The following is a 19105-nucleotide window of genomic DNA, read 5'->3' as shown; positions in this document are numbered from 1 at the left end:
TTAACCATAAACAAACTAAAAAAAAAACAGTAATTGGGAAAATATGTATTGTTTTTCTTGTTAACAGTATGTGTGTAGTGTTTGTTTTGTGTTTTATGTTTAAGTGTGGGGAAATTGATTTTCATTATTATTATTTATTTATTTTTGTTTTTTTTGTTTTAGCAATTACTTTAGTAATTTCTTTAGAAACGTTGATTGTTGCCTGATGAGATTATAAATAGTTAATTTTGGAATACTTTTAAGGCCTGTCAGATGGTTAGTAGTTGAATATGTGAGGATGCATAATATTTAGTTGTATTGTTTGCATATGTTCTGTAATGTCCTTGCAAATATTTATTCTGAAAATAATAAAGAAGAAATAAAAAAAAGAAATCACTCAAGAGCTGTGGAGTTTGAAATTGCCTTCATGGGTTATTTCTGTACCCTAACCTCAGTTGGGTGTACATTTTATGAAATTGAAGGTTGATTGTGTGAAGGTTTTAAATTATTCATAAGCAAGACAGAAGGTTGATGGGTGGAATGTTTTGAATTAATTATAAATAGTTGCATTTCTTTGAGCTACTCTCTGGACCATTGTTTCTGCATGCCATGCCATTACAGAATGGGAAAGACCCTATGCAAATCATCCCAACCCAGTTGGTGCAGTTCGTCTGAATTGCCAGGTCACCTCCCCTTTGCATGAGACTACAAGCAACCCCAGATATTTTTCAGCCTAATTCTGTATCGTTCTCAAGGTGTATCTTGGGCCTCTGGGCACAGAAGGCTCAGGACTCACGTCTGGGCACACCAGTTCCACTCGGGGCGACATAAGCAAAACTGAAGGTTGATGGCTGTAAGGTTTTGAATTATTCGTAACCTCTGCCATTACTCTGGGAATCCCTCAAAGCCCACGTTTTTCAACCTTCCATTTCTTTACAAACTATGAAAGAACAAATGCAAATTAGGCATGGACACACACCAAGAACGTTTTAAGAACCTGTACATTTGCAGTAATGGCAGCCGTGGTGATTTTACCCATTTCTTTTGTGTTTTCAGGATAATTTTCAAGAAGACCCATTGCAAATGGCTATGGTCGTAACAAGCTGTCTGAAGGAAGAGCGGAAAATCTTATCATATGCACAGACATGTGACCAGGTAAAGGACAGGCACTTGATATCCCAAAGTTCTTTTCTGTCCCGTAATGTAGGATGGAATTAAAGTTATACTTTTTATAATGATGTCACACCACTGTGATTTCCTTACAGAAAGATGTTATGAGTAATTTTGTTTCAGAAAAAGTGATATTGTACTTTCCAGTTTTTACACATAGGCCCTGCTGAAGGATTCTAACATAGGTTTTTAAGTTTCTGTATGTGGGTTATCTGTCATCTAGAAGAAGGTGTAGTGCGAGTATCTGCATGTTTTGGGATCATTTGTAGTATGATTTTCCTAAGAACTTGAGCTTTCAAAAATATTCAAAAGATAAGTCCCTCAATGGCTATCTCCCGTTATATGAGCACAGACACCAAATATGTTTTGTAGTAAATACATGTGCAATCTGTAAAAGCTGAACAAGTCATCTTTACATCTCTACATTGAAGTATCTGTTTTTAAATCAAGCATACTCACCCGATACATCTACTCTCTCAGGCCGTTTGGCTGCACAGACATGCCAACACCAAAAAGAAGGTTCAACAACTTTATACTCGATAGAGGGTTTAGGGGAGCACTTAAAGAACATATGGGAAGGACTTTATAACACAAGAGGAATCTAACTATATTTAAGAAAGCAAAAATGTTCCTTTCTGGCTTGGATTCATAGTGAACAAGTTTTAATTTCCTTGGTGGGTTTGCCAGTCCTACCAGAACCCAGACCATGGCTTCTGGTTAGCTCCCACCATTCTCCCTCTCTTTCTGCCTCTCCTGTGGACTTTAGGCTGTGACCCTTCCAATCTCCATACCCAGGTCAACAAGACTCTACCCCTCGATTGCTTGTTCTACACCCCAGCTTAGGTCCCAATGGTTTTGATACTCGCCTTTCAGCATTCCTCTAACTTGTGTCCCTCTTAGCTTGGCCAATGCTTATTTGTTCCTTTGGGTTCTCTGTCTACTTCCTTCTCCTCCTCTCTGACCCTCCTCAGTCACCAGCCTCTCCCTTCCTCTGTTTCCTCCTTCATCACTCCACCTCTCCCCTCCAACCTTTTTGTGTTTCAACTGTCCTCCTTTCTCCTCTTCTGTCCTGCCTCCAATAACCTGTCCCTCATATTTGCTTCAATGCCCCTCCATCCTCTGAATCTCCCATTTCCCTATTGGAGGCACTCCCCATCACCTTTGGTGAGGTAAACAAGCCATAAAAGTTTTCATTAGACCAATTGCTACCCAAAGGTCCTCCTAGATTCTGAAAAGAGTGGCATCCCACAGACACACTACCCATACCAATGCATTGGCAGTATACCCGCAGGTGTGCGGCAGGTCCTGGCATTTGAGAACGCTGAAAGTATACTGTCAGGGGTTGTTCTGCATGCTCCAATACAAACTAACCCAATCACCATGCCTGGTACCAAGCTGGCATCTGTATTTAATCCAGAGCAGAACACCCCAGTGACGACCTCAGCGAAAACGCATGCTTTTCACTGAGAAAGCATCATCCCTTTTGACAAGCTTAATATCTGCAAGCCGAAGGCTGCTCAGAGAAGGACAAGAATTTCCCAAACGTACATTGGTGAGAGTTCAAAGCACTGCATTCTCTGTAGTTGGGGAGAGTGACAGTCAGATGCCACAGTCCAGTGTTCTGAATGCACAGAATGCCACGAACACCCACATAGGGATTTCAAGATTTCCACAATAATGAGAGCCCCAGAAGAATGACACACATGATGACAGAAGCTTCTGATAACTTGAAAGCAGGTCAGGCTCTGGTTAAGCATTGGCATGACCAGAAGGCCAACATTGTTGAATGTATTCAAGACCAGCTAGTTCTAGTACGTACAATGCAGTGGGCCTTACAGGACAAATGGATTGGACCCTTCGAGGTTGTGGGCAAACTTGGAGAGGTCAATGAATTGGTGGACTTGGGCAATCCCAAGCCCCCCAGGGTCTTTCACACCAACCGCCTAAAGGCATATGGCTCTAGACCTGAACTGCTGCTCAGGAGGAGGAGGAGGAGGAGGAGGAGGAGGAGGAGGAGGAGGAGGAGGAGAGTGAGTTTTCACTATCACCAGGCTTGACCCATTGGGGCCAGCATGATACACGCACTAGTGACTGTCTCCCTGTTAAGAGCAGGGGTTACAGAATGTCAGACCATGTAAGAACCCACATAAAGGAAGAGGTAAAGAAGATTCTTGACCTTGGGGTAATCGAGCCATCTACAAGTCCATGGGCTAGTCCAGTTGTACGGGTGCCAAAGGCAGGTTCCAACAAGTTGAGATTCTGTGTGGACTATAGAGCTCTTAATGCAGTCACCACGACTGATGGCCATCCTTTACCTAGGACGGATGAGCTGGTGGATAAACTTTGTTCAGCCAAGTTCCTCAGTACATTTGACCTAACCTCAGGCTATTGGCAAATGGCTCTGACTGACTTTTAAAATTGCTGCCAAGGTGAGTGGAAAGGACCCAAGACTGCCCAGTATCCATTTGCCATCTTAAATTAATTTTGCTGGCCACTGCGTGCCCCGTGTCCCTCTCCCAACCCGATCAGCTTCCCTATCCCTCCGGAACCCACAGCCTGCCTCCCAGCCTGCCCACCATCCCCTGATTGGCCCTGATTGGCTCTGTTTGGCTCTGGCCTAGCTGCTGGCTGCCCCTGCACCTCACCACTTTTAAAATTGCTGCCAAGGTGAGTGGAAAGGCCCGAAGACTTTCCAGTGTCCATTTAACTCAGAACTGTGACTGTTAGCAATGCCAAACTTTGTTAGAATTGTGAACATTAGCCTGCATCACATTTAGATAGGATTGTGAGTGTTAAGTAGTGCGCCAGACCCAGACAGAATTATGAATATTAGCAATGCTGCACTTAGTTAGAATTGTGAACATTAGCCTGCATCACATCTATATAGGATTGTGAGTGTTTAGTAGTCCAGCAGTTAGAGAGAATTGTGAACATAAGCCTGCGCCGGACCCAGACAGAATTGTACATGAGGGCGAGTGCCACATTAGGTTAGAATTGTGAACATTAGCTTGCATCGCACCTAGATGGGATTGCAAATGTTGGCAAGTGCCACACTTGGTTAGAATTGTGAACGTTGGCCTGCCTCACATCTGGATAGGATTGTGAATGTTGGCAATGAAACCCCTATCAAGAATTGTGAACATTAGCCTGCACCTGGCCCAGATGGAACTGCAAATGTTAGCAATTCCAAACTTTGTTAGAATTGTGCACATTAGCCTGCATCACATTTAGATAGGATTGTGAGTGTTAAGTAGTGTGCCCGACCCAGACAGGATTGTGAATATTAGCAATGCTGCACTTAGTTAGAATTGTGAACATTAGCCTGCATCACATTTAGATAGGATTGTGAGTGTTAAGTAATGTGCCAGACCCAGACAGGATTGTGAATATTAGCAATGCCACACTTAGAACTGTGAACATTAGACTGCATCACATTTAGGTAGGATTGTGAGTGTTAAGGAGTGCGCCAGACCCAGACTGGATTGTGATTGCTAGCAATGCCACACTTAGAATTGTGAACATTAGCCTACATCCCATCTAGATACGATTGTGATTGTTAGCAATGCTGCACTTAATTAGAATTGTGAACATTAGCCTGCATCACATCTAGATAGGATTGTGAGTGTTTAGTAGTCCAACAGTTAGAGAGAATTGTGAACATAAGCCTGCGCCGGACCCGGACAGAATTTTACATGATATCGAGTGTCACATTTGGTTAGAATGGTGAACATGAGCCTACGCCGCGCCGGGACAGAATTATACATGATGGCGCGTGCCACATTAGGTTAGAATTGTGAACATTAGCTTGCGTCGCACCTAGATGGGATTGCGAATGTTGGCAAGTGCCACACTTGGTTAGAATTGTGAACGTTGGCCTGCGTCACATCTGGATAGGATTGTTAATGTTGGCAATGAAACCCCTATTAAGAATTGTGAACATTAGCCTGCACCTGGCCCAGATGGAACTGCACATGTTAGCAATGCCACACTTGGTTAGAATTGTGAACATTACCCTGCGCCAGATAGGATCTAGATGCAACATGAATGTTAACAATTGCCACACTTAGATACATTTGTCACATATTAACTAGTACCCCATTTAGATTGAACTACGAACATTAGCCTGCGCCGGACCCTGACAGAATTGTGAATGTTGGCAATTGCCACACTTGGTTAGAATTGTGAACATTAGCCTGCGCCAGACCCGGACATAATTGTGAATGTTAGCAATGCCAAACTTTGTTAGAATTGTGAACATTAGTCTGCATCACATCTAGACAGGATGGTAAAATGTCGACAAGTGCCACACTTAGATAGAAGAACAAACATTATCAGTAACTTCAACCTAGATATTGCTCCTGCTGCTATGGCTCATAAACCCACGCAGACACTATCATCTCATATAATTACGCTTACTCTCTACACCATCACACATTTAGAATGCAGCTATACCCCTGATCAATTCGGCCTAGCTGTTCACATACAACCATTACCCCATGAACACCTCCTCACTCTAATAAAACGCAGCTATCCCATGACATTCCGGCCTACCCGCTCACATAAGCGTCCTACAGGCCTAACGCAGCCAGAACCCAGTCTGGGTGTCCACCCACCAGACTGCACACATTCAACTGATATCTTCTCCACCAATGCTAGGATGCAGCTACCAATTGGCAATTACATCAGCTGCACACAACTGCTGCACCCACGCACCCTACGGCACTTTCTCTCTCTACTGACCTGGAGTGCGGTCCCTGATGGCGTTCAACCTACCAGCACTTTGAGATCATACCAATGATATCTAGAGCGCCATATGAATGTCAAATAACATAACAGAGCCCCATTTGTAGACACTGATCATACAGGTGAGAATGATCTCTCAATTAAGACCCATAACAAGAATCCTGACCTTTGTTTCAAATATATTTTGGGGAAATACAAGCAGCATACCAATCTAAAACTGAGATGCTAAACCATGACTGGTCAGCCTATCCAATTCCCAAGAGCAGATTCAAAGAACCCCATTCCCAAAGGACTGATAAAAGGAGTGGAAGGAGGGAGAAAAGCAAGGAGAGCTGATCTGGAGGAAAGCGGTCCCGAAAACAGATTGTCTCTGGATACACTGGGACTATACTACCTGTGAGGATGCAACCCAGCCTACAGCAGTTACTCTGGAGAAGGCTTAATAAGCATACTGATCCTCCGGAGTACCGGCAAATGGAAGCAATGCTGACCCAATTCATGGTTCTTGGCTAGACGGAAGGAAGTATGAGGGTAGAAGCTTCCTTCGGAGAAATGACCAATGTCAGGAGAGTGACAAAATATTGGCTGCCTGAAAAAGACCCTAAATGAGCGGTTTAAAGAATACCTGCTAAACACGAGGATTGGCAGAGACCTAAGCTGTTTGCTGAAGGATCCCAAGGTCTGTGAGAAACCTAAACTAAAGGTTGAAGAAACCGAATGTGTGGGAGGGTCCTAAGCTGAAGGTTAAAGAAAGCCGAGGCCTGGAAGAGACCTACTCAGAAAGAAAGCGGTCTGAGAGAGACCAGCTTGAAATCTGAAGAAAGCCAAGGTCTGGAAGATACCAACCAACCACAGGGTCTTTGTGGGAAACCCAGCATATGTGGAAAGTCTCAATGTGGGAGGAAGCATAAAGAAGAGAATCCTTATATGAGGACTCCAAGAACCTCAGACATGTGAGATGTATTCAGTACCTTGGTACAAACAGGAAGACTAGTAAACAGTGGGGAATGTGAGTAAACCTTGGAAGAGCCTTTCAAAGAGACGATACGTGTTTTGTATTATTAGCTTAGGGCTGGACATTTTAGGTTAGAAACTGAACACTTTCTGTTGCCCACATCATTCAGCATTCTTTTGTAGAATAGGGTGCCCCATGAGTAACAATGACTTTTAAAGAATGTGTACACAACTTTATAATTTTAGTCCCTGTATAAAAGGTACTGAATACTGTGGAAGGATCCATTTCAGGTTGCCCTACCCAAACACTATTTTGTTTATAGAAATGACATATGTGTAGAATTTGTGATTCAGTTCTTCCATTGCTTTTATAAATCCAGCTGCAACAAGATGGAATGTTCCATTGATTCTGTGTTTCTCGTAGTGGGAGTTGAACATAAGGGTCAGATACTTTGCCAGCCATTTCCAAAGTGTTTCAATGGTAATCATACTATTCAATCCCCATATAGCTAACAAATGCATTAGATCTTTTACAGGAGGGAGGTTGAATAAAATCCTTTTCTGGGTACTCCTTGTTTACTAGCGGGGAGAAGGGACGAATTCCCTGTATTCGTCACACTCCTTGTTTTTTGTTGTTAAATAATAATAATAGATTTGATTGTTGAAAATACCCATCTGGAATCTTGTAACCTATTTTGCTAATGTTTATTTAAGTTTCTGTGAGTAGAATGTATTTGTGGCTCACAGAAGGTATACATATAGACAAAAAAACATCCAAATAGAAAAACGGAGAGACCGGTATGGAGCCTTAAATGTTAAGTAACAAATGGCACAGCCACTTTAATGCACCTACTGGATCCTGACTGCTTTCTATTGGCAGTTGAAGTCAGTTCATGCTCTGACCATGTGCGGAGGATGTATACATTCTTTCTCTGCTTTCACAAGCAGTACTGAGGTGCTTTTGGACTTAAAAATAAATAAAATGACACTTCACTTGATGTCCCTGACCCATGTATCCTGTCGGTGGGGTGTTTTTAAACTGGAAGTGGGTGAATTTTGCCACCTTTTTTAGTCCACTTTTTCCCCACTACCTGAAAATATTTCCTTTCTGGACAAAAGAGCTTTCTGTAAGGGCAAGAAATCTAAAAAAAAAAAAAGATTAGGTGTTCTTTGCATTGGTTGTCTTTCAGATAGCTATTCTTTGAATTTATCAAAAGAAATAATGTAGAAGGCTGAGGCACAGGGAAGTGATTACACTGAGAGAACAACTTGAAAGGTCTATGGCGCAATGTCTGCGGGGGGAGGGGCACTGAGATGTAAGGCTGCAGAAGGAGGAGACTGACCTGGCATGGTTGTTGGCATAACCTTTCTTATACAGAAATAAAAGAGAAAACCTATCTCTCCCTAACTCTAAGAGGGGTTGCCCTACCTCACCTAAAATACTAAGGATTCAGTCAGGATGTCCATGTAAATCAAGTGTCCTGTGTCAAAAACCTCCTTTACACTTATAACTAAACTAATGAACTAGAGGATCTTCTTGGCCCATAAGAATGGCTCCCTTCTTCTGGACAATGGATCACAGTTCATCAAGTCTTTGGAGGGAGCATTACCTGGGGGAATGACTCCCTTCCCCAGGTCTCAATCCCTTTCCAAGGCACAAAATAAAGTTCCAGGTTAAAATGCTAAAAAGCAGTTGAGTTCTCATTTCAAACTCAAAAGGTAATGTTCCAGTTCAAACATCAACATTCCTTATTGCCCATAGTTTTTCTTCACTATTGGGTTCCTGGAGAATGCCTCTCTTCTGCAGGTATCTTGCTCTTAGTGTTTTACAAGGCCATGGACTGACTCCTTTCCCCTGGCCTTCTCTCAGGTTTACTTCACAGTTCACAACACCAGTGGGAATACCTCCCCTTTCCCTGGTCTTTTCTCAGGTTTACTTTACAGTTCACAGGGCGTGGCCTGAGCTCATGTGGTAAGGTCGCGGCTGAGAGGAGATCCCACTGTGATCCTTCCTAGATCCTTTCTGCAGCAGCAAATACTGCACAACTACACATGCCTGCAGGCTTTTTCGGCAGAAGCGTTAGGGAGAATTCTCAGAAATGTGCTAATTCCTCTCTACATTAGAGACCCCCAGCACTTTTTCTGGACTCTAGGACTTTTTAATTTTTAACCTGGAGAGAGTGAGACCTATTTCCCACTCTCTCATGTGTTTTTCTTGTGATTCTAACCGTGTTTCTTTTTGGAATCTGACAAACTCCATAGGCATCTTTTTGCATTGTGTTACACAGACCCTTTAGTGCATTGACACAGGGAAGTCTTTTAGATTTCCCAAGGTTTTAATACCCGACTCTTGGATTAACTACTGTTTCCAAGAGCAGTAAAGTGAAATTAACTTTGCTTTACATTGTAACTTTCTAGAACCAGCACACACTATCTTACAATAGGGTGCTGGAGGGGTTACTTATTAGCCCCTTTGTCTAGCTTCTCATATAAAAATGTTTGTTACCCTTTACACAGTTAATGGCTGGTGGCAGTGTTTACTTTTTACTACCGTGTCATGTCTTTACCATGGGCTGCGTTCGCAGCTGCAGTAAAGCACCCATGGGTGCCTTTTTTGTCAAAATGCCCCGGTCTTCTTTTTTCGCCATTTCTTGTTGTTTTGGTCGTTGAGATTTACTCTGCACACCAAACCAGGTTTGGTCCCTTTGTTCATTTTGTCTTTGGCGGGCTTCACGAGTGAAACCCGCCTCTGGCTCCCGAGTGTCTTGTAGGGGCAGGAAGTGAGGGATGTGCCCAAAACTCCCTGTGCTTAGTCTTAGGAGACCTGAATGCACTCTGTGATGATTGCCTGGCTGGCTGTCCGGCAAGGACAACCCCCCCCTGCTGGGTAGCTGGCAGCTAGGCTGGAATGAATGGAAGAAGCCTGCATAAAAGGCAAGGCTTTTTGGCTGGAAGGCAGAGTTGACCACTGGACGAAGGAATCCAAAGAAGACGCCTGCTGCAACTCCTGGACCGTTGGTTTGCCTGGTGAAGCCCTGCTGCGGTGTTGAAGCTCCAAGTTCGCCTTGACAGAGAAGCCCTGCAAAGACGACTTCTCCCCTTGAGTTGGTGGGACCAATCAACTCCAAAGTAAAACACCTGGACAACCATCTTGGAGCTGGTTGAAATTTCCACAGAGTGCTGCTGGAAACCGTATAGCCAGGGAGAGGAACACCAGTTTGTGTGCGTTGCTTTTAAGTTGGCCAAGAGCTCCAGGAAGATCCTCTGAACTCCCAGGAAGCAGGACTGACTGAGCCTGAGCCCCCTCAACAGAGTGCGGGACCCCAGAAGAAAGGAAGACCCATCTCGACAGCCAGGAACCGCAGTGTTGCTATTTGCGGTAGTTGCGAGAAGTTGAAACACCGAAGTGCCACTTGTTTGAAAGTTTGTCGGTTGCGGTCGGTGACCTTCCCGTTGTGGTGCAGGAGTCCCCAGAAGTCCTCCCTCTTGTCCCCATGACTGAGGCTCAGGAACAACAGGATATGCAGAGCTGCACAGGAACAGAGGTCACCAGCTGCATCTTTTTCTTCAAACTTAAAAAGGTACTGTAAAGTCTGAGAGAACTTACCTCTCACTGTAGATTTGCTTGCTCTTCTACCTCACAAGTCTCCCAGCTTGTGGCCCTACATTTGATTCTTCTCTCTTCATCAAAGACTTCTAAAAACATTGTGCAAAGACTTTTGCTCACCTTGAAGAAGTGCTTCCGTTACATTGACTTTTGTCCATTGACATTTGCTTAGCTTGGTTCCTTGAATGACTCTTCTCTCCTCTGTTTTTTTGTTGTACCTGTCCTTCCAGGAAGGGGTTAACTTACTCTGCATTGGGGGGTTCAAAAGTATTTGCCTGCTTAAAGAAATATTTGAGTTCTCTTGTTTATTCTGTTGAATCTTTCTTTTTACACACTCTCTGCCTACTTTAGATGTAACAGTTCTATATTAATGTCCACAGGCATTGTAGATATTTATGTCACCTGAGGGTGTAGGAATTGTCTGTGAGGCATCCACAATGGTAAGTTACTGAATCTAAGAAACCTAAAAGTGTGGATTTTTGAAGTATATTTGAGTGTTGTTTTTATATTGTTACTTCTGAAGAAGGCTTGTTTAAATGACTGGTAAATTAATAATTGTTTTTTATCAAGAAACCTTGAGTATCAGTGTTTATTTGAATACTTATCACTGTGAATCTCTCTGTAACTGCATTACTGCTCACATTGACCCCTCTTGAGATAAGCCTGGCTGCTAGGCCACACTACCAACCTGTGTATTTCAGACGTATACCAAAAGTTGGGTCACCTTTTGCCTGGAGGCTAAGGTTGTTGTAGTGCACCCTACGGGTACTATCCCAAATCTTTACCTAACAAGAAGCTATTGCCCATCCAACAGACTGTACCCTGATCCTGACCGGAGCTCTAAGCTGCGAGGATTCCACTTTGAAGACTTAACCCCGGCACCCCAAGATGGCCACTGTGATGGGCAGGCTACTTTGTCTGGCAGCCTGACACTGAACTGCATGGGCTGGCGCACTGTGGGGTGTGGGACGACCGATGTGCTGCTCGACGTGTCTGATGGCTGCTGATGCTGGGGAGAAATATCAGCAGCACACTGCCATGCTCTTTGTGATGGGCAGACCCAGTGAAGCGCTCAGCATTTATATATCACTAGTACACTTTGTTGATTCTGAGGTTTGTAGAAAGGAATGGTTAAGGGAAGAAAAAAGGTTAAACAGGTTCTCAGAGCATGCGAGTGCTTAAATCTCCCAATGAAGTGTAGATAAAAAACTTTCCCAGCAATAATAGTTAAAAACCAAGTTATCACCTCTGAAGGACAGTAAATATCAAAGTCAAATGGACTAGAAGAGTCTGCAGGGAGCCAGGACAGCCAAAGTCAATTGGAGCAAAGTCTATGGAGCTAAGGCACTTCATAGAGAACAAGGTTGTGCACAAGGTTAGAGAGTTTGGTGAGGAAAAAATCCCTGTAGGGTCACAAGCTGTTACACTTGTGAAGGGTAGAGCTGAAATCAACTCTAGCAAAGTAGCTACTGCAAGTCTCAACTGAGAAGAGCAAAGCTGAAGACACTGAGGTAAGTACCCCAAGTCAGAACAGTACCTTAGGTTTGAAGAAGAGTGGACCAGCTGGCTTCTGTCTGGCTGCAGTGATGCAGATGCTGGTTTCCTGGGCCTTAGTCGTGGGGACAAAAGGGAGCACATCGGGAGGACTCCTGCGGCAGCAATTCAGAGGTCGGCAGCAGCTACGGCTCTTTTCAGATCAGCGGCATTACGCGGTTTCAGCGCTTGGTGTTTGGCAAGACTGTATGTAGTAACTCTGTGGGAGACTACACCAGCCTTGTCCTCTTGGTAATAGGTAACCCATATTGGTATAGGTCTGTACTACACAAGTTGGTGGAGTGACTGAGCAACCAGACTTATCTCAAGAGGGGTAAATGTGAGATGTAGAGATGTAACACTGAGAGTCACAGTTAAGTAGTCAAGTAACTATTAAACTCAAGGGTTTCTAGTAAAATATTTATTTATTTATTTATTTATTTAACTGTCAGTTTTAAATATGCCTTCCTTTGAAAGGGCAATATGTATGCAACAATAAAAATACACTTCCTCACATTTATGGTAAGCCAGTAGATACCCTTTTGGGATGTCGCACATGCACTTCCTACACCCTGAGGTGACTTCAATTGCTAGGACGCTGTGAACATTGATATATCACGTTTAACACTTAATGCAATGCTGAGGTTGTGGAAAAGGAAAAGGCTAGAGAAGGGAAAAGGTTAACAAGTTCTCATAACAGGTGAGTACTTTACAATCCCCCATTGAAGTCTAGGTTAGACCTTTCCCAGCAATACAAGTTAAACTTTTCTACGACCTATGAGGGACAATTAAAACCAAAATCAATGGGTCAGAAGAGTCTGCAGGGAGCCAGGACAGCTAAAGTCAATTTAAACAATGTCTATGGAGCTGAGGCACTCCATTCATATAGCACAAAAGTCTTGCACAATGTTATTTAGAGAGTTTGTAGAAAAAGAATCACTGTAGGGCAATAAGCTGTAAGGCTTGTGAAGGTCACAGCTGCAAGCAACTCTGCAAAAAGCAGCCATTGCAAGTGTCCAGTGAGTACAAGTAAGATCCAGACAAAAAAGGTAAGTACCCCTTTAGTCAAGGCAGTACCTTAGGTTGGAAGAAGAGGATCCATCTGGCTTCTGTTCAGGTTGCAGTCCTGCAGTTCCTGGGTTCCTGGACCTCAGTCGTGGTGTCAAGAGGGAGGACCTCTGGAGGACTCCTGCACTGCAGTTTCAAGGACAGCGGCAGCAATGGGCTCTTTCCAAATCAGCGGAACTTTGCAGTTTCAGCTACCGGTCAATAGCACCACAGCAGTTTTTGGACACTTGATGGGCTTCCCTTGCTTCTGGGGTCCAGCACTCTGTTGAGGTGGCTCAGGCTTGGGCAATCCTGCTTCGGGCAGGTCCTCTGGAACTTCCTGAAGGTCTGGTCTGGCTTAAAGATGTTGCACTCGATTCTGTTGTTCCAGACACTCTGGCGCTCTGTTCCAGCAGCAGCGATGAAGTACATCCAGCAGATAGAGGGTTTCCAGGCAAGTTCGTCTTGGGTTCACTTTGTCCCACCAACCCAAGGGAAGAAGTTGTCTGTTCCGGGCTTGTCTAGTCGATACAAAATTTGGAGCTTCAGCACTGCAGCAGGGCTTCACGGGCAAACCAACGGTCCAGGAGGTTGCAGCAAGCTTCTCTTCCAGTTTCTTTCTTCGGATGACTTTTCCAGTGGTCGGCTCTGCCTTCTGTTCAAGAGACCTCACCTTTTACGCGGGTTCCTCCCATTCAGGCACTGCCCGATGTCACTCACACAGCAAGGGTGACTGTCCTCCAAGGACAGCCAGCCAGCCAATCACCTTTGGGTGCATTCAGGTAACCAAGGAGACAAAGGTCAGGGAGTTTCGGGCACCTCCCTTGCATCCTGCCCTGCCAGACACACCTAGTAAAACCCAAGAAAGATGTCACAAGCAAGAAATGGCAAAAAAAGAAGACCAGTGCAGTTTTGAAAAAATAGGCACCCATGGGTGCAATACTGCAGCTGAGGATTCAGCCTGCGGTAAAAACGCACAATGGTAGGAAAATTAAATCACTGCCAGAAAATTAAACCACTGCCACCAGCCATTAAAAGTATTGAGGGTAACATAAAAAAAATTACATAAGTAAGTAGGAAAAGGGGCTTCTAAGTAAACCCCCAGTACTTCCACATAAGATGGGTTGTACTGGACCTACATGGGGAAAAACAGATAAGTAAAGTCAATTTCACTTTACTACTCTTGGGGACAGTAGTTTAATAAAGAGAAGGTATTTAAACCTTAAGAGAAATCCAAAAGGCTTCTCTGTGCCCCTGCACTGAAGGTGCTGTGTGTCACAATACAAAAGGTGATGCCTATGGAGTTTGGCAGACTTCCAAAACCAAAAGAAACAGAGTCCAAATCAGATCAAAAATACATGGGAGAGTGAGAAAAAGGTCTCAATCACTCCAGGATAAAAATCAAAAGTTCTAAAGTCCAGCAAAAGAGCTGGGGGTCTCGAAGGATGAAGGGACTTAGCACAGAAATTAGAATTCTCCCTAACACTTGGTAAACCGCACCACTGTGGATCTTGGACACCAGTTGGGCTTCCTTCACTCCTTGAGTCCTGCACTCCTGTGAGGTGACTCAAGCTCTGGTCGTCCTGTTTCTGGAGGGTCCTGGTGATACTCCTGGAGCTTCCAGTCGGCTTGCAGATTTTGCACTCGACTACAGATTTCTTGACCCCTGGCACTTTGTTCCTGCAGCAGCAAGAAAGTACAGGCTGTCGGGGAAGATGGTCCAGTGGAGTTTGTTAGTTGGTCCCACTAGCCCAAGGGAAGAAGTCGTCCCTTCTGGAGCTTCTCTTGTCGATCAGAAAAGTTTCAACACAGCAGCAGGGCTTCACCGGGCAATTCAAAGGACAGCCAGCCAGCCAATCAGGACTGGGTGCATTCAGGCATTCCTAAAGACAAAGGCTAGGGGAGTTTCGGGCACCTCCCTCACTTCCTGCCCTTCCAGACACACTGGAGCCAGAGGCGGGTTTCAGTACTGAAGCACAAACAAAGGGCTCAAACCTGGTTTGGCGCGCAGAGTAAAATCCAAGAAAGACCTCACAAACAGAAAATGGCAAAAAAAGAAGACGGTGGCCATTTTGAAAAAATGGTCTCATCAGTACTATACAGCAGCTGAGTATTCAGCCTGCAGTAGAAAAGCACAATGGTAGAAAAGTTAGACCACGGCCACCAGCCATTTAAAGTAGTGAGGGTAACATAAAAAAATGTTACATGAAAATGTAGGATAATGGGCTACTAGGTAACCCAAGAGCACTCCACATAAAATGGGGTCTGCTGGACCTAAAAAGAGAAATGGTATGTAAAGTCAATTTGATTTTACTATTCATGGGAACAGTAGTTCACACAAGTAAAGGTATTTAAACTTTATGAGAAATCTAAAAGATTTCTCTGTGACACTGCACTGAAGGTGCTGTGTGTCACCATACAAAAAGTAGATGCCTATGGAGTTTGTCAGACTCAAAAACAAAGGAAACACATAATCCAAATCAGGTCAAAACACATGAGAAAGGGCTTGCTCGCTCCAGGGTTAAAATTAAAAAGTCTTAAAGTCCAGCAAAAAAGCTGGGGGTCTCTTAAGGTGTGAGGAATTCAGCACAAAAATGAAAATTCTCCCTAACACACGTGCAATCGCTCACCAGGTGCCGACACCCGCAGGGAGTGACCCCATCCTACACTTTTGCTGCTGCAGTTCGCACGCAGAATTGCATACTACAGACTTGGACACGGTGGGTATCCTAGATGGAATCTTCTCACAATGGGGTCATCCTCCGTTAGAGTTGTTTGCCCCAAGCCTAAACGCGCAATGCCCAGACTTTGCGTCCAGGTTTCCCCAACCAGATGAACTGGTCAGGGAAACGTGCTTATGCTTTTCCTCCAACGTCCCAGCTCGGGCAGGATTGTGCACAAGATGCACCAGGAACAAGCAACTCTAATCCTGGTTACTCCTATGTGGGCGAGACAACCTTGGTTTCCACATCTGTTCAAACTGTCGATGTGCGACCCAATCAAGCTCCTGTGCCCCCTACAACATGCTAACATAACACTTGTGAGCATTCCTCCACCCTCGCCCTCAATCTATGAATTTGGCAGCCTGGCTCCTGAAGTCATAGAATTCTGCCACTTAAATATTCACAAAGGTGTGTGGATATCCCTAAAGGAGGCACGGAAACCCAACACCAGACCCTGCTATTTTAACAAGTGGAAGAGATGTGTGATATGGTGCAGGTCACATACCTTAAACCCAATCGAATGTTCCCCAGCTAACATTCTACAGTATATGCTTTACCTACTAGACTCCGGGCTAGTATTCAACTCCATCAAAGTACACCTGGCGGCTCTGTCAGCTTACACCACTTCACAAAGCAAGGTGTTCTGGTGCAAAGTTCCTTTCAATAAATAGTTCATGGAAGGGGCCAAGAGGCTAAACCCTCCCATCTCTAACCCTTCAATGGGTTGGGATCTTAATGTTGTGCTCTCCAAAATCATGGGTCTGCCCTTTAAGCCTATGCACAAGGCCAGCCTAAAACATTTAACGTGCAGAACTTCATTCTTAGTAGCCATCCCCTCTGTAAAATGAGTCGGTGAGCCTACAAGCTTTATCCGTACAAGACCCTTTCTTCATAATCCACAAAGACAAAGTTGTCCTCTGAACACATCCTAGGTTTTCACCTAAGTTCATTTCAAAGTTCCATGGTAATCAATCCATAGAACTTCCTAGCTTCTTTCAAAATCCATCTAACTCAGCTGAGAGAAGCTTCCATACACTTGAAATATGGAGGGCGGTCTTGTACTATGTGAACAAAACTAAACCCTCTGAGGAAAACAGACCAACTCTTTGTTTCCATAGCACCTAGGAGAGAGGGAGATCAAATATTAAAAAAAACACCATCTCCAAATGGATAGTCAAGTGCATACAGCTCTGCTATTCCCTGTCCAAAAGAGTTGTACCTTTCACTCACAGGGCTGACTCTACCAGAGGTACCGGAGCGACCTTAGCCTTCATTGCAAACCTCCTTCTAGACGCCATTTGCAATGCTGCTACATGGAGTTCCATTCATACTTTCATACAGCATTATTGCATTGGCACTCACTCTAAAGCAGATTCACAAGTGAGACAAGCGGTTCTAAAACTTCTATTTGCTGCTGTACCTTCTCACATGCCACCTCCTTCTTCAGATACTGCTCGCTAATCTATGCAGAGCATGTGATCTAAGCAGATCCACAAGCCTCAGAAGGGATACATTACTCCCCATAATCGTATTTCTGATGCTAGTATCTGCTTAGATTTTCATGCGCCCGCCCTTCATCCCCACTGTAGTTGAACGTGGATTGGTTTTTTTCTGGGTTATCACTGTTTCTGCTTTATCACAACTGTACTCGCGCTACACTTGCAACCTCATGTCAGAAACAAACAATCTGAGGGACCTCAGCGCGTGAAGGACCATGGGTACATGTCACACTAGGGATAGTATTACTAATATGCCCTGTCGTTGTCCGTTTTGCACTTTCTAAAACAAATCATGTAACACTCTGCGACTACCACTAAATGTCAGACTATGCAGAGTATGTGAATCCAAGCAGATACAAGCATCAGAAATACAATTGCGATGAGTAATTTATCCCTTATTTATTATATATACACACCAAAATCACTTTATATACTTGAGACGTTTACACTAGAAGATTTGGAATACTTGAGAATGCACTTTAAAGGACACTTTCACGTTCATGTTAGTTCGTGGTTACATTTGTAGCAACGTTTGAAAGAGAAAAGACAATGTTATCGTATTATCGGTTATTATATGCACCTGCGATTTCTAACAGTTTATACGGTAATACATTTACTCTGCAAACACAAGTAAAGTTACTTTAAGGGAGGAAAATAGTTAGTTAGTGTAACATTAGCCAGATTCAATGTTCTAGATAGGGTTTCTTCATACAGAAATTCTTCTAAGTCCAAAAATGCAACCCTAAATAAAGGCAGTTGGGAGAGTGCTCAAAGTCTTGACAAGCAGCAGAATACGGAGAGTCCCAGAGGATTTCTTCCAGTCTCTAGTGTTATAGAAGCAGCAAGTTAACAACTAACAAAGGAGACCTGTAAAACGACTCAATTAAGGGACAAAAGCAGCAGCTTGGGTCGGAGGTAAGAGGAGGGTGACCCTGAACACCTCTAGGTGCACTCTAATGCTCTGGAGTCACTTCTTGGATTCAGGTAAGCAAAATATTTTTCCTACAGTACCTTGAGTTTGAAGAAAGGTTTTGTGTTGGCTTCTCTGCGATGTGGCAGCCCTGGACCCGACCTCCGGATTCCTTGGTCTGGTGACGAAAGGCAGGACAGCGGACAGTGTCTTTCAGCAGCAGTCTCGAGTGAGGACATGTAGCATGACTTTTTTTTTTTTTTTATTGTAAAACTTCAGTTTAATACAAGATCAAACTTTTGTTACAGTACAGTATCCTGAGATTCAACTGTTAGGTTCCCATTAAGAGTGCATGTTTGAGTCACACCTATAATATGGCATTAGAATTCTTTGAGGTGTTCAAAAAGAAGAGGAAGAACAAATTCCTTACACCTCAGATTAAGTACTTTGGTTACAGACAGATTTTCGGTCAGTGGGCAAGATCATGTCTAAGAAGTTGATTAAGCTACATGTGAGCATGGTATTTCTCCCAATCGAAACAGTGTCCCACCAGTCATCGGCATCATAAAAGAACGGTTTATAAGCACCAAGGTGTAGTTCGCGAGCGGTCTTGAGCTGAGTACATTCAGTTATAAGATGTTTTAATGACTCAGTTTCTGCTGTCTTGCAGAACCTGCATTTATCGGAGTTGATTGTAGTATCTCGTCGTCGCCAGAGTGTTTCTCTTGTTGTAAGGGCGTTCAGCCTGAATTTCAGGAATTGAGTCCGATGGTGGCGAGAGGGGCAAGAAAATAAGTATTTGGGAGGGGAGTGTAATTTGATCATGCTCTTGGAACCTGGTAGAGTGGATTTAAGAGATGTGCGATGTTCGTAGGTGAGAATCCAGTCCCATAGCTCAAGTTTTTTTTTCGCATGTTGTGGGCGATCAATTAATTCTTCA

The 19105-nt window shown here is 43.9% G+C and overlaps 1 protein-coding gene across 3 annotated transcripts in view; it reads left to right on the top strand.

The window, feature by feature from the left end:
* STAT1 (signal transducer and activator of transcription 1) overlaps nucleotides 1-19105 on the top strand; it is an 876601-nt gene that overhangs the window by 136684 nt on the left and 720812 nt on the right. For all 3 annotated transcript variants that reach the window (XM_069615679.1, XM_069615677.1, XM_069615678.1), the window contains exon 4: nucleotides 1036-1134. In XM_069615679.1, the coding sequence (XP_069471780.1) occupies nucleotides 1036-1134 (99 nt within the window). The remainder of the gene's footprint in view (nucleotides 1-1035; nucleotides 1135-19105) is intronic.

This window comes from Ambystoma mexicanum, chromosome 9 (genome assembly GCF_040938575.1).
Source record: "Ambystoma mexicanum isolate Mex_15411 chromosome 9, UKY_AmexF1_1, whole genome shotgun sequence".
Lineage (NCBI taxonomy): Eukaryota > Metazoa > Chordata > Amphibia > Caudata > Ambystomatidae > Ambystoma > Ambystoma mexicanum.
The sequence above is the reverse complement of the archived record's forward strand: the minus strand, read 5'-3'. Positions and strand labels throughout refer to the sequence as shown.